Source organism: Silurus aristotelis, assembly GCF_946808225.1.
Source record: "Silurus aristotelis genome assembly, chromosome: 3".
Taxonomy (NCBI): Eukaryota; Metazoa; Chordata; class Actinopteri; order Siluriformes; family Siluridae; genus Silurus; species Silurus aristotelis.
Window position 1 is genome coordinate 3346051 of NC_139576.1, and position 17060 is coordinate 3363110.

General features: G+C 38.7%; 1 protein-coding gene across 3 annotated transcripts in view; it reads left to right on the plus strand.

Moving 5' to 3' along the window:
- nab1b (NGFI-A binding protein 1b (EGR1 binding protein 1)) overlaps positions 1-17060 on the plus strand; it is a 31793-nt gene that overhangs the window by 2730 nt on the left and 12003 nt on the right. For all 3 annotated transcript variants that reach the window (XM_083536088.1, XM_083536090.1, XM_083536089.1), the window contains exons 2-4: positions 9587-10330; positions 11353-11486; positions 12959-13010. In XM_083536088.1, coding sequence (XP_083392214.1) covers positions 9590-10330; positions 11353-11486; positions 12959-13010 — 927 coding nt within the window. In that variant the 5' untranslated portion in view covers positions 9587-9589. The remainder of the gene's footprint in view (positions 1-9586; positions 10331-11352; positions 11487-12958; positions 13011-17060) is intronic.

The window sequence follows — 17060 nt, forward strand, 5'->3', positions numbered from 1 at the left end:
TTTGTTTGTTGACAAATAGTTCTAAATTGTAGGTTCTACAGGGTTCTGGAGTTCTGTGAAGAAATATTTCTGCAACTATGTCAGCATTTGTTTACTAAAACAAAAACCATTCGAAGTTCTAAAAGTTTGTGTTTATTTGTTTGTTTGTTCAGTAAATGTGTAGGTGTGTTTGGTGAATAAATCCAAAAAACGTCACCTCTTTAAAGCAAATATTTACCATAATAATGTAGTGATGTTTGGATGTTCTCAGGAGTTCTCTGGATAGTTCTTAGAGTTCTATAGGATCATCTGTCTATGAAGCCCACTATTTGTTTGTTTGTTGTTTATCATTTTTTTATGATTTTAATTGTTGACGAATATTTTCGACTTTTGACGAAAAAAGTCATCACTCTTTTTTTATTTTTATTTTTTTCGTTTTTTCTGGGTTTATTTGGGTTTTTTCAATAATTATGTTAATGTTTAAATTTAAATTATAAATAATGTTTCTTTTAAAAGTAATTTCTTTAACAAAAGTCAGTCTTTTTTTACAATATATAAAGTCAGATCTTTCCGTAGTTCCTCACTTCACTAATGGATCTTCTCTGTAGGGAGCTCGTTTGTTCGTTTGTTTGTTTGTTTGTTTGTTTGTTTTTTTGTTCGTTCAAAGAATGTCTATGAACTGTAAGTTTTTTTCCGAACTCAGCATTTAGGTCTCTTCTCTAAACCCGTTCTCTGTATAGTTAAGAAGTGAAGTTCTTCCACAACGATCCTGACAGGGTTCTCTGGATGAAGAACTTGAAAGATTTTATAGATTTGACTTTTTTTTAAAGATAGATGTTTGTTCCTTTCGCTAAACATTTAGAAGCTTTTCTTTGAGGTTCTCTGAAGGAGGGTTCTTGGAGTTTGATATCTAACTTGTCTGGTTCTGCACCGATCCTGAAGTTCTCCTGCATGCCTATAAAACAATTTATTGAGAGAAGATGGATGTATTGGTGCTGATTTGAAACGTGTATGGACGGTTTCTCAGCAATTTTTCGGAGAGTTGCTAGTTTGTTCTCCCTTCTATAAATCCTGAAGAGCCAAATCCCTGAATTCAGTTATTTACTTTGATCTTCATTTTAAATGTTTATTGAATGTACAAAAGTATTTAACACTGATTTTACCATATATATATATATATATATATATATATATATATATATAAAACTAGCATCATACCAACCTGCTCTGAATGGTGATTAATCACATAACTAATGGTCCCCTCCTGAGTATCAGTTATTTGTGTTCTTTCCTCTTTTTTGTTTCTTCCGTTTTTTTTTTAAGTCTATAAAGCCAAAAGAGCTCTCATGTGGAACCTGAGCATCTTTCTATTTTTACTGTAGAGTGAGTCAGAGGGGATGCACTCAACACTCAGCATTCAGCATTCGGTACTCAGTATTCAGCATTCAACATTCAGCAATCTACATTTAAATATTCAGTATTCAGAATTTAATATTCAGCAATCTACATTTAAACATTCAGTATTCAGCGTTTAACACGTAGCATTCAGCACTCATCATTCAGCAGTCAGCATTTAGTACTTAGATTTTAGCATTCAGCATGAAAATTTCAGAATTCACCACTCATCACTCGATTCTTGGCTCTCAGCATTCAACACTCAGTTCTACTGCTCTAATACAGTAAACACTATACACAATACACTATACAGTATATGCAGAAGAGAGAAAACAAATGCTCTTAAATCTAACTTGAAACATCGGAGAGAACTAGAGTCAGGTCATGTGACTTTTACTGTAGTTAAAGTTGTATGAGTGTCTTGGCATTTTGGAGGGTCTTATACCTTCAGCTCTTTATTACCTGTTCCCCCAGTATCGCTAACACTGTCTCACACATTCTCGCTAAAACTTCCTAACACAGTCCCACTAACACTGTATCGCTAACACTGTCTCACACATTCTCGCTGAGACTTCCTAACACAGTCCCACTAACACTGTATCGCTAACACTGTCTCACACATTCTCGCTGAGACTTCCTAACACAGTCCCACTAACACTGTATCGCTAACACTGTCTCACACATTCTCGCTGAGACTTCCTAACACAGTCCCACTAACACTGTATCGCTAACACTGTCTCACACATTCTCGCTGAGACTTCCTAACACAGTCCCACTAACACTGTATCGCTAACACTGTCTCACACATTCTCGCTGAGACTTCCTAACACTGTATCGCTAACACTGTATCGTCTCAATTAAACAGTCGCATTAACACCGTTTTGCTAACACTGTATTATAAACACTGTCTTGCTAACACTGTCTCACTAAAACTGTCTTGTTAACACTATATTTCTAATACTGTCTCCCTAACACTGTATTTCTAAAACTGTCTCTATAACACTGTCTCTATAACACTGTATCTATAACACTGTCTCACTAAAACTGTCTTGTTAACACTATATTTCTAATACTGTCTCCCTAACACTGTATTTCTAAAACTGTCTCTATAACACTGTATCTATAACACTGTCTCACTAAAACTGTCTTGTTAACACTATATTTCTAATACTGTCTCTCTAACACTGTATTTCTAAAATTGTATCTATAACACTGTATCAATAAAACTGTTTTACTAACTGTATTTCTAACACTGTCCCGCTAACACATTCTAGCTAACACTGTCTGGCTAACACATTCTAGCTAACACTGTCCCGCTAACACATTCTTGCTAATACTGTCCTGCTAACACATTCTTGCTAACACTGGCTGGCTAACACATTCTTGCTAACACTGTCCCGCTAACACATTCTAGCTAACACTGTCCCGCTAACACATTCTTGCTAACACTGTCCTGCTAACACATTCTTGCTAACACTGGCTGGCTAACATGTGAGAGGTTGTGTTTTTGCTGTTGTTGTGTGTTTTGTTGCACTTTTTGAATATGAGGTGAATAATGTGGAGAGTGAAAATTCCCATAGTGGTAAGCCTTTGTGTTATTAGTTGAATGATGATGGTGATGATGATGGTGATGATGATGATGTGTTTTTTGTGTGATGTAATTGGAAATTTGTGACTTGAATGTGGTAAGAGCTCATTTGAATTGATTGTAATTGACCCCCCCACCCTCCCCCCCCCACACACACACGCACACAAACTCATTCACATGCAAGCACCCCCCACACACACACACACACACACACACACACACACACACACATACACACACACACACACACACACACACACACACACACACACACACACACGCATGACACGTGTAGTGCACTTATATGCTCTTTCACTGTTACTTTCTGCACTCTCTCTTTTTTTATTCTTGTAGTTTCAGGGAGAGAGAATGTGATTAAAGTTGATATATTTATACACATATTTATAGATATAATAGCAGACAGACAGACAGACAGAATGGATTTAAAAGTCAGTAAGACAGATAGACATTCAGTATGTCAAACAGACAGTAAAATAGACAGATCAACAGTCAATAAGACAGATTGACAGACAGACAGTCACTAAGTCAGATAGACAGTCAGAGAGACAGTAAGACAGACAGACAGTAAGACAGACAGACAGACAGACAGTCACTAAGTCAGATAGACAGTCAGAGAGACAGTGAGACAGACAGACAGACAGACAGACAGACAGACAGACAGACAGACAGACAGTCAATAAGTTAGATAGATAGATTGTCAGTAAGACAAATAGACAGACAGGTAAAAAGACAGACAGACAGTCAGTAAGACAGACAGACAATTAATAAGACAGAGAGACAATCATTCAGTAAGACAGTAAGGTAGATGAGTCAGTAAGATGTAAGACTGACAACTGACAGATTGACAATCAGTAAATTGAACAGACAGACAGACAGACAGACAGACAGACAGACAGACAGACAGACAATTAATAAGACAGAGAGACAATCAGTCAGTAAGACAGTTAGAGAGAGAGACAGTTTTTATTTTACAGTTCTATATAAAACAGTAGACAGCTATATTTATCACTGCTTTCTGAAGTTCCTTCAAAAAAACCACAAACATCAGCCGAAGCTTTTTGCTCTGTGAGGAACAGTTTAGCTTTATTTCAGTACGATTCTTTTTCCTTTTTTTCTTTCAGCAGCACAAACAGCAGCCCATTCTCTTCTCCATGCTCTACATATTCCAGATATTTCTGACAGAACGTTTTTCCTTCAGTGAATGGTGTCTGAGCTTATCCTCAGAAGAAGCCGCTGTGTGTGTGTGTGTGTGTGTGTGTGTGTGTGTGTGTGTGTGTGTGTGTGTTGCGTGTGTGTGTGTTGTGTTCGTGATCGCTGGCTCGTACTGAGTGTGTTATTCAGGCTCATTGATGAAGGTCTGCTGTTAGGAGATACGAGTGCAGGCGGACTAAGAGCTTTCAACCGGCCAAGCTGTGAAGCTGAGGCCTTTGAGAAAGAGAGGGAGATAAAGAGAGAGAGAGAGAGAGAGAGAGAGAGAGAGAGAGAGAGAGAGAGAGAGAGAGAGAGAGAGAGACTGAAGAGCCCATCCATGCTCAGGCTCAATTGGTTTCAATGAGGTTCTGTGCTCTCGGGGCCTCGGCCTCCGTCCTCCATTGGAGAGGCAGGAGCTGGGCTCTCTTGCATGTGTGAAAGGGTGTGTGTGTGTGTGTGTGTGTGTGTGTGTGTGTGTGTGTGTGTGTGTGTGTGTGCGCACGCTCACTTTAACTCTCCTGGAAATGAGTGACGACCTGCTGTTATGGAAAGTCTATTTCCTTCTGCTGTTACAGAAAAACTGTTGGGAGTGGGTGGGTTAAGTGAGCAGACCATTTTTATTATGGTTGAACGATATGGACAAAAATATCATATCATATGATCCTAATATACATGATATTATAAGACAGTACTTTTCAATATATAACTTTTTTAATTGTGCCTTGGGCCTGAATTCGATTGTTTCAGTGCAATGCCATATGGTATCAGCAGAGATCGTGAAAGTCCACACATCAGTAGAAGTGCAGATACTCATGTCAAAAGACTCTGGTAAAAGTTAAAGTACTAAATACACTTTTTCACTCAAGTTAAAGTAAAAAAGTTTGGACTCGACATGTACTTCAGTAAAAACTAGTCTTTACTCACTACCTGTTTCAGTGTCACGCTGGTAACCGAACCTCACGTCATATTAATATCAGGGCTGTCAATCAATTAAAATATTTAATCGCAACTTAATCATACTTTTTTATGGGTTCTAAATGTACCTTAAATTAATACTTTTCAACATTTTAATACTCTAATTAATTGTAACAGATGTTATAAACATTAATTTAGCTCAGGATCTCTCCTTTTGTTAATTATTTTATATTTATGTTAATATTATTTAATAATTGTTCGTCAATTTAATTATCATTTATTAATATTTTACACTCTGGAAATTATTCTTTTAATTTAAATTTCTTTTGAGATGCCATGTTCCTATAGTTATGTTAATTATTTTAGTGGTCATTTTATTTGTTAAATATGGTACGTGGCTCCTTTAAGAAATATGTTCCGGTTCCGGTTGCATCCCCTCAGTTATCCCCACTGAGGAGAGGTCAATGCTGAAATTGTCTGGGAAGGCAGTGTTTAGTGATTTAAATTATTTTTTTTATTTATTTATTTATTTATTTATTTATTTATTTATTTATTTATTTATTTATTTATTTTATATCTGAGTAAAGAAGGGACGTCATGAATAAACGTGTCACGTTAAAAGTTTTAATTTTGCCTCTTTTATATTGATTTATATTTTTATTAGGAATGGTCAAACAGAAATGTCTTTGTGCCTTTAAAATTAATTTGCATTAACGTGTTAATTTTGAAAACCCTAATTAATACAAAACAATTCAGATTTACCAAATGTTATTTAATGTTACCTAATGAATGTATTCATGCTGAAGATCCACCATATAGAACACAAGCAGAGAAAAGATGATGATGATGATGATGATGATGATGATGATGATGATCAGGAAAGTCTCTGTTCTCAGTCATGTTCTCATCACTGACTCCCTCTGACTCCCTCCACGTTAACCCCAGACTTCTTACTGCCCTCTGCCTGCTCATTGTTAGCATCATAAACTAGTCTACGTCTGTGGTGCCAGGAAATGACACACCAGTGGTAGGTTGAAAAAGCCCCACAATCACAAGAAACATGTTGAGGAGCTGAAAAAGGCACAATGAAAAGAAAAAACTAGATAGTCACCATAAAAGATTAAACTAAAGTAACGAGTCTGTTTTAAAAAATTTAAGAAGTAGAAAGTAAAAAAAACTAAAAATGAAGTAAAATACTGATACCAAAAAAATCTACTTAAGTAACAAAGTATTTGTTCTTCACTCCTTCCCTCCTCTGAGTATCAGAACTGAATTATATTCATGTTTTGAATAGTTTGAACGCTCGGAATCGAATGCGTAACCCGACTCCACAGAAATACCACCATAACTGTGAATACGTTTCTACAGGTTTTAACAGTTTCACCAAAATAAAAAAAACTAAACAAAAAAAACCAACCTAAATGTCATTCCATTGTTCCAGAAAGATGGATGACGCATCGGTTTATCATCTTAGTGACCTTCAGCGACGCTTTTTCACATTAACGCGAGTCAAAACACACCAGAAGCTGAGCTGACGTTTAATCATTAAACAATAGCCAATAACAATACGTTCTCAACCGAATTATATTCATTTTTAACCGGATTATATTAGTCCTGAACTGAATTATATTAGTTCTGAACCAAATGATATTAGTCCTGAACTAAATTCTATTAGTTCTGAACCAAATCATATTACTTCTGAACCAAATTTTATTAGTTCTGAACCGAATTCTATTAGCTCTGAACCAAATTTTATTAGTCCTGAACTGAATTATATTAGTTCTGAAACAAATTCTATTAGTTCTGAACCAAATGATATTAGTCCTGAACTGAATTTTATTAGTTCTGAACCAAATTATATTAGTCCTGTACTGAATTATATTAGTTCTGAACCGAATTCTATTAGCTCTGAACCAAATTTTATTAGTCCTGAACTGAATTATATTAGTTCTGAAACAAATTCTATTAGTTCTGAACCAAATTATATTAGTCCTGAACTGAATTCTCTTAGTTCTGAACCAAATGATATTAGTCCTGAACTGAATTTTATTAGTTCTGAACCAAATTATATTAGTCCTGTACTGAATTATATTAGTTCTGAACCGAATTCTATTAGCTCTGAACCAAATTTTATTAGTCCTGAACTGAATTATATTAGTTCTGAAACAAATTCTATTAGTTCTGAACCAAATTATATTAGTCCTGAACTGAATTCTCTTAGTTCTGAACCAAATGATATTAGTCCTGAACTGAATTTTATTAGTTCTGAACCAAATTATATTAGTCCTGAACTGAATTATATTAGTTCTGAACCGAATTCTATTAGCTCTGAACCAAATTTTATTAGTCCTGAACTGAATTATATTAGTTCTGAAACAAATTCTATTAGTTCTGAACCAAATTATATTAGTCCTGAACTGAATTCTCTTAGTTCTGAACCAAATGATATTAGTCCTGAACTGAATTTTATTAGTTCTGAACCAAATTATATTAGTCCTGTACTGAATTATATTAGTTCTGAACCAAATTTTATTAGTTCTGAACCAAATTATATTAGTCCTGAACTGAATTATATTAGTCCTGAACTGAATTATATTAGTTCTGAACCAAATTTTATTAGTTCTGAACTGAATTATATTAGTTCTGAAAAAAATGATATTAGTACTGAACTGAATTATATTAGTCCTGAACCAAATTCTATTATTTCTGAACCAAATTCTATTATTTCTGAACCAAATTATATTAGTCCCGAACCGAATTATATTAGTCCTGAACTGAATTCTATTAGTTCTGAACCAAATGATATTAGTCCTGAACTGAATTCTATTAGTTCTTAACCGAATTCTATCAGTTCTGAACCAAATTATATTAGTCCTGTACTAAATTATATTAGCCCTGAACCAAATTTTATTAGTTCTGAACCAAATTATATTAGTCCTGAACTGAATTATATTAGTTCTGAACCAAATTCTATTAGTTATGAACTAAATTATATTAGTTCTGAAAAAAATGATATTAGTACTGCACTGATTTATATTAGTCCTGAACTGAATTATATTAGTTCTGAACCAAATTATATTAGTTCTGAACCAAATTATATTAGTCCTGAACCGAATTCTATTAGTTTTGAACTGAATTATATTAGTCCAGAACTGAATTATATTAGTTCTGAATTCAATTAGTCCTGAACGCACATTAAAGTACACCAGCAGATGAGCTAGCGTTTATCAGTCTGTTTCTGTGAGACCCGTAATCCTTCATTCTCTTTTGATTTCTCCGTGAAATAAAAAGTGCGAGACATAAAAACTTTGAAGTTTCAAGGCAATGAACTCTGGATCTGAGCGCGTATTGCTCCACGCCCACACCTCGGAGAGAGAGCGAGGGGGATTCTGGGAAGGCAGCGGGGCCTGAACAGTGGAGAGCAGGAACAAACACGGCCTGTGCTGCTGTGATGGAGAGTTCCTCCTACGCCTGCTGCAGAGGTGGAGTGTGGTATGCGACTCTCCCAGCAGCTCAGGAGCCTGACAGGCGCTCTCACACTCGCCTCTCACACACACACACACACACACACACACACACACACACACACACACACACACATTTCTCTCGTCCTTCACTGCTACGTTCCTTGTTCAACTCCAGCATGCATTGTCAAACTGATACACCCATAAAGTGAACCACGGAGGAACGATACGACCGAAATATCAAACCACGTTGCATTTCACGATACGTAGTTTCGTGAATTCCGAGACATTTGTTTATGCTAATGCTAAACTTTGAACTGTAACAAAACTGTTGAACCTCAAGGCTACGGAGAAGATACACTATATTCCGAAAGTTTGTGGACACCTGACTATGAGATTAACATTCCATTCCACATTGAGGCCCCATTTGCTCTAATAATAACTTCCACTCTTCTGGGAAGATGTTCCACTAGATTTTGTGACGATTTGTGTGAGATTCATTCAGCCAAAATGGTGTGAGTAAAGTCAGCTACTGATGGAGGTGAGGTGAGGAGGCCTTGGGTGCAGTCAACTTTTACATTCATCTTAAAGGTGTTCAATAGTGTTGTTGTTGTTGTTGTTTAGTGTTGTTGTGAGCTTCGTCATGCTAGGACATGGTTTGGGTCTCGTAGTTCAAATCGGGGGAATATTTTATGCTAAATGCAATTATGTACCTCCAAATTTGAGGGAACAGATTGTAAAAAAAACACATGTGGCATGGAAATCGGGTGTCCCAATACTTTTGGCAATATAATGTGGTCAGATGAGAAGGCAGCGTGGGGTTTGTGATATAATATTTCATAACATTTGCTTCCACTGCGATTGCGATCAGATTAGCGAGTTGAAAGTCAACTGACAGGATGAATAGAATCGTATGGATGACTTCACATTAACTGTGCTATCAGGGCTTCTATCTCTTCCAGCTACTTTCCTTCATCGCGTTCTGCTCCGTTGCTCGCCTCCTCACCTCTTTTTTCTCTTTTTTCCGGCTCAGGTCATGGCGGCTGCTTTGCCTCGGACTCTTGGCGAGTTGCAGCTCTACCGCATCCTGCAGAGGGCCAACCTGCTGTGCTACTATGACGCGTTCATCCAGCAGGGCGGCGACGATGTGCAACAGCTGTGCGAGGCAGCGGAGGACGAGTTCCTGGAGATCATGGCTCTGGTCGGGATGGCAAGCAAGCCGTTGCACGTGCGACGCCTCCAGAAAGCTCTGCGTGACTGGGTCACCAACCCGGCGCTCTTCAATCAGCCGCTCGCGTCACTTCCCGTCTGCAGCATCCCTGTGTATAAACTTCCTGACGGACCCGGGCTGCCTGTCAAAGTTCCCAAAACAGACCCGCCAAAGACCGAAGCAGGCAGCGGAAGCTCCTCAGCCACCGCCTCACCCCTGCAGACAGGCAACGAGCCACGGTTCTGGGCTGAGCGCAGTCTCTCGCCGGCCGAGCTTGGCTCACCCTCATCCCCGCTGCCGCGAGACACCCTCGAGGCCCTGGATATCGCCGCCGTCCAGGCCGTCAGTGAGTGTGTAGACAGGATGGCACGTGCACTGCCCAAGTGCGACCCCGCGGAGCTGAGAGAGCAACTCAAAGCCAACAAGAAGCTCGCCAAAATGATCGGCCACATCTTCGACATGAGTGACGACGACCCGCGCCGAGAGGAAGAGATCCGCAAATACAGCGCTATTTACGGACGCTTCGACTCGAAGAGGAAGGACGGCAAACATCTCACACTCCACGAGGTTGGACTTGCTCTTCTTTCCTTTATTCCATTTTCACACTTACTTCACTCTTCCTCCACTCATCCACTATTTTTCTTTCATCCATCCATCACTCTTCCGCTACTCTTCTTTTACTCTTCCTTCACTTGTCCTTTACTCTTCTTCCACTCATACTTTACCTGTCCTCCACCCTTAATCTATTCTTCCTCTACTCTTTCTCCACTTCTCCTCTATTCTTTTTTAACTAATTACTTTTTTTTACTCTTCTTTCCATCTTCCTTCACTCGTCCTCCACTCTTTTATGTCTTCTTCTCTTCCTTCACTCTTTCTCCTCTTTCTCTACTTGTTCACTACTCTTCCTCCATGCATTCTTTACCTGTCCTCCACACTTCCTTTACTCTTCCTTCTTTCTTGTTCCACACTTCCCTTACTCTTTTTCCACCCATGCTCCACTCTTTCTTAATACTTTCTATTTTCCTTGTTCACTTGTCCTTCACTCTTCCTCCACTAATCCTTAACTCTTCTTTTAAACTTCCACCACTCTTCCTTTACATGTCCTCTATGCTTTCTCCACTTTTCCTCCACTTGTCCTTTACTCTTAACCTACTAGCCTTTACTTGTCCTCCACTCTTCCTCTATTCTCTATCCACTCTTCCTTTACTTTAATGTTTCCACTCTTCTTCCACTCCTCCTCCGCTTCCCCTCTAATCTTCTTTCCAATGAATGCTGGGAAATTCTGGACTCTGATTAGTGAGATTGTGTTTCCCAAAACAGCAGCTCAGACGTTAGCGCAGGTAGCTAATACATTATTGTCTCTATAGCAACAGCTCATTCACAGCGACCTGAACGGCACACGAACGCAGTTAGAAGTTGATATAATATTTGAGAAGTTTTCTGATGTTTACGTAAAATTTATGAAAGGAGTCTCCAGTTTCAGTGTCACTTTCCACCACTTCATGATCTCCACAAACTCCATGAACTCCACACACTCGTTATTTATCCTGTGGTTGTTGTGTAAGTGTGTGTTTGTCTCTGCCCCTCAGCTGACCGTGAACGAGGCAGCAGCACAGCTGTGTATGAAGGAGGTGGCCTTACTGACTCGCAGGGACGAGTTATTCGGACTCGCTCGCCAGGTCTCCAGAGAGGTCACCTACAAGTACACATACAGGACCAGCAAGTAGGCACTTCCTCTTCACTTCCCCCAAACTTCCTTTACACTTCCTCCAAACATCCCTTAATCTTCTTCTACTTGTTCACTATTTTCTTTTAACTTTGAGCTTCCTTTACACTTCCTCTAGTCTTTCATTTCTTCCTCAACACCTTTTCTGTAATACCTGTACTCTTCCTCTACTCTTCATCTAGTCTTCCACTACTCTTCCTCTGCTCTTCATCTATACTTCCTTTATGTCTGCTATTCTTCCTCCACTTTTCCTCAACACTTCCTTTATACTGCCTGTAGGTTTCCTCTATATTTTCTCCAGTCTTCCACTACTCTTCCTCTAAACTTCTGCTACCCATTCTCTGCTCTTCTGCTAGTGTTCTCCCACATTCTCATCCTACACACTTCCTTTACTCTTTGTTCTCTTTGTCTCGTCACTTTCTTTACTCTTTCTTTATTCTAAATTGTATTCCTCTATTCTCCTTCACACTTCCTTTTGCGTTACATTTCATCCTACTGTATTGTAGAGTTTTACTTTAATACAATAATTACTGAAGCTAGCATCATGAGTGAACACTAGCAAACGTAAGATAATTAAATACAATAGCTTGAGATTGATGATGTCACTAATGAGTGTACGTAGCTCTACACTTTCTTTACCCTTCCGTCTATTTCATCTATTCATTGTAGCTTAGGGTTGTATCATTTTGTAGCAAATCGTATTTTAGCATACCATTGGATCATATTGTACCAACTTTATTAGCATGTAACATTGTATTGTTTTGTATTGTAGCCTATTAGAGTGTATCGTATTGTAGTATTTTACGTTGTATTGTATTGTAGCATATTGAATAGTATCAAATGTGTATCTTGTTGCATTGTATCGAATTGCAGTATAACACATTGTATCGCATTGTAACGTATTAGAATGTATCGTATTGTAGTTTACCATATTGTAGCATGTTTTATCCTAGCGTGATTTTGAATCGTATTGTAGCGAATGGTGTTGTATCATATTAAATTGTAGCGTATATTATTGTACCTTGTTACATTGTAGTGTTATTCATTGTAGTTGTATTGTAGTGGATCATTTTGTTGCACATCATATTTTATTGTACTGTGTTGTAGCATAACATTTTATATCGTCTTGTATCGTATACGTTTGTATTATGTTGCACCGTGCTGCATCGTATCACTGAACATCGCACTGTTTTATATTGTATTACCACCATATAGTGCCATATTGTATCATATCGCCTTGCTATATCATGTCACACCATAAAATATTGTCAGGACAAGCTACACGGGAGACCCTGCTAGCATGGGCACAGGTTGATGTGACGTTGTAGCATGTTATAGGTACAAGGATTGTATCCTGGGTGCAGTAGACAACAGGGAAGGAACTGAACTAGAAAGATCAGGAATGTAATAATGACAGCAATAACGAGGGAAATTTGTGAATAATTCTTCTTCTTGTTTTTTCTTCACAGATCTCGATGCGGAGACCGAGACGAACCATCTCCGAAGAGAATTAAAACAGAGGTGAGTGAGTCCTTTTCCTTCTCCTAATGCTTACAATAAATTTGTTATTTTTCCCACTGTCGATCCGATTCATTTCTCCGAGTGACTTGTTAGCGAGGATCAGGGTTCGGCCCGTCGTGACTCGCCGCTATCCGCACATCGGCGTGTAATCTCTGGGCGACTCGGCGCTGGGTGGGTCCTGTGGCTTTTGTTTGTGTAGCTGTGTGTTACGCAGCGTGTTGAACTAGTGTAGGCGGAGTTTACACGGATCGGGTATTGCGTGTCACCATGTGGAGGAAAGGTTAATGCTGCTTTTGTGAGATGATCAGTGAGCAGAGGAAAGACGTGCACGCCTTCACCCCACACCTTACGGCCATTTTCACCCTGCCCTCGGGTTTGTGTGTGTGTGAGAGAGAGAAAGTGTGTGTCATCTTGAAGAGGTCTTTGTGCTCCAAGGCACGTGACAAACAAACATTGTGTCATGATTTTGAAACAAAAAATAATAGCGGTTTTGCTCTACACAACGCTAATTCTTTAATGTGCGTATAAAGCGTGTATAGTACAGACACACAAACTGCCATAGACACTATAATCTTGTCCATACTTAGATTTATAGTTCCACACATATGTAGACAGTTAAATACCTCCATGTCATATTTTATATATTGCATCACGCCATATCGGATCCTGTCAGATTGTATTGCATAACGTATTGTGTTGTACCGTATCGTGTCATGTGGCGTCGTACAGTATCATAACTCTAACGTATCGCTTTGAATCACGTTGTGTGCTTTTGTATCGTCAGGTTGTATCATGCATCATAGCGCATCGTACGAGGTCATATTGTATCTTATCCTAAACCATTGTATTGTATCATGTAGTATTGTATCAGATCATATCATAGAATGTAGTATCATATCAGGTCACATCGTATTTTATCATTTGGAATTGTATCATATTGTATCATTAAAGGGTCATACGGTATCGTATCATATAGTATCGTATCATAGGTCGTATCGTAAAATGTAGGGTCATATCAGGTCACTTTGTATTGTATGCAGTATTGTGTCATGTAGTATCATGGCATGTAGTATCATATTGTGCGTATCACTGTATCGTATCAGGTCATATCGTATGTTATTTGTTATAGTATCAGGTCGTGCCGTATTATGTTAGTAAGTCATTAAGTAACTGTGAGCCACTTTGTATAAGAGCATTTGCCAAATGTGCATAAAAGTATATATTGTATAATAATATTGTATCATATCGTGTTAAAGCATATTAGATCACATCGATATCGTATCATGATATCGTATCAGTTAATATCATGTCGAATTTTATCATAAGATCCACATAAATATATCGATCCACTTGCTTCTGTTATTAGTCCATTCCACATCGAATCCTCGTTTGCTGTTATTATGAGCTTCACTTTTCTGGGAAGATGTTCCACTAGATTTTGTGTGAGATTCATTCAGGCACAATGATGTGTGTTAGTAAAGTCAGGTACTGATGTTGGTGAGGTCGAGGAGGTCTGGGGGTGCAGTCAGCGTAAAAAAATTCTTCTCAAAGCTTTTTAAGATCTATAGCAGGAGATCTTCCATATCTTCGAACCCACGTAAAGCATATCTGCATGGAGCTTTGTACAGGGGCGTTATCATGCTGGAACAGGTTTGCGTCTAGTAATTCAAGCAAATGGTAAATTTCGTGCGGAATCCAAAGACGTCCGATACGCAGAACCACTTATCGGTTGGAAAATCGGGTGTCCCAATACTTTTGGGATATATCAATAGGTAAAGCGTATCTTTATGGAGCTGGCTTTGTGCACAGGGGCATATAAGTTTGGGAGCAGGTGCTGTACAGAAGGATTGTGTGTGTGTGTGTGTGTGTGTGTGTGTGTGTGTGATGTGTGTGTGATGTGTGTGTGTGTGTGTGTGTGTGTGTGTGTGATCTGGCCAAGATCGTTCAGTGTTACGCAACGTCCCCTTTTACGTCATGCTGACAGGCCCGTGCAAGCGTTTTCACTTCATTTATTCTCGGCCGTGTTTGCATTCTTCTCCTCGTTGAAAGAATCTTGTAGAGTCTGAAGCAGCGTTTCCTCTCATCTACATATTTACTCATGTTCCTCGTCATCGCCTGACGCCAGAGTCGATCTGAAACAGCCCCGGCGCTGTAATCACCACCTGAAACGGATTTTCCACATTTGGTTCTTGCGTTTTGTTTTATATACTGTACTGACACACACACACACACACACACACACACACACACACACACCTCCCTATCCTGTCCCTGTCTGGCCTCGACTCTACCCACAAACACACACCCAGCCACACCAGTAAGAATGAGATGCTCACCCACCCCCACACACACTCACACACACATTTCGTCCTCGCCTACCCATCGGCTCTTCAGACAGATGTGACATCATTACGTGGGCGCACTCGGAATCACCCACGCCCATGCAATTGCGCAGATAGCACAACAAAAAAAAGGGGCCGAACCTGAATGTACATGCACTTGACGCACACACACTCACACACACACCTTTGTTAGGTAGGTCATGGGTATCTGTTTTGTCACGCACTGCTCTGTTTGCGATCCGAGGCGCAGCCAACTGACCCCGGAAAGCCCATTGTGTTTTTTTTCTTTTAATTAAACATACGATTGAAAACGTGAGAACAAAACGTGAATTCCAGCTCAGGCTTTGTGTCGGTGTGTTATGACAGAAGTGTAAAATACTTGACTCGGATCTGTTTCTCCCGCCTTCTCCTATGAGATGAGTTCACTGCATAAAAAAAACACCACAAACACAAAGGCATGAGGAAACAGAAAATAAAACAAAGTGAAAGATACCAAGTCGATCCAAATTGTACAGCAAATGGATAAAAGATCAAGATTTGAAGATGTTTTAGCAACCGTAAGGCTGAAATAAATCAGGATGTGTTCAGGGGGGTTTTAAACTGTGGGAAGAAGTTATAAAGGTGAAGAGATGAAGTGAAAGTGGACGAGGTTAAAACCAATATATATATATATATATATATATATATATATATATATATATATATATATATATATATATATATATATATATATATATATGTGTGTGTGTGTTTAATTGTGCATTGAGGGTGCACAAACTTTTGCACAGATGAAGCTTGAAGTTGGGGTTCAGGAAAAGATTTACAACTGGAGACAACTGCAGCTGAGGATGTTCTCCACATAAACAGCTGTAGATCCATGAACCTACTGTAGAGCTATGAATTTAATATAGGTCCATTAAGTTACTGTAGATATGTGAAGCTACTGTAGCTCCATAAAATTACTATAGCTTCATGAAGTTTTTGTAGGTCTGTAAGGTTACTGTAGATCTATAAAGTTATTGTAGATCTATGAAGTTACTGTAGACTTATAAAAGTTACTGTGTATCCATTAAGTTTTTGTAGATCTGTGAAGTTACTGTAGATTTGCAAAGTTACTTTAGATCCATGATTTACTATAGATCCATGAAGTTACTGTAGATCTATAAAGTTACTGTGGATCTGTGAAGTTCTTGTAGATCTGTGAAGTCAAGTCAAGTTTATTTCTATAGCGCTTTTCACAACAGACATTGTCTCAAAGCAGCTTTACAGAAATCAACAGTTCCTACTGTAGATTTGCAAAGTTACTTTAGATCCATGATTTACTATAGATCCATGAAGTTACTGTAGATCTATGAAGTTCCTGTAGATCTGTGAAGTCCCTGTAGATCTATGAAGTTACTGTAGATCTGTGAAGTCCCTGTAGATCTATGAAGTTACTGTAGATCTGTGAAGTCCCTGTAGATCCGTGAAGTCCCTGTAGATCCGTGAAGTCCCTGTAGATCCATGAAGTCCCTGTAGATCCTTGAAGTCCCTGTAGATCTGTGAAGTTACTATAGATCCATGAAGTCCTTGTAGATCTGTGAAGTTACTGTAGATCTGTGAAGTAACTGTAGATCCGTGAAGTCCCTGTAGATCTGTGAAGTTAATGTAGATCTGTAAAGTTACTGTAGATCCGTGAAGTCCCTGTAGATCTGTGAAGTCCCTGTAG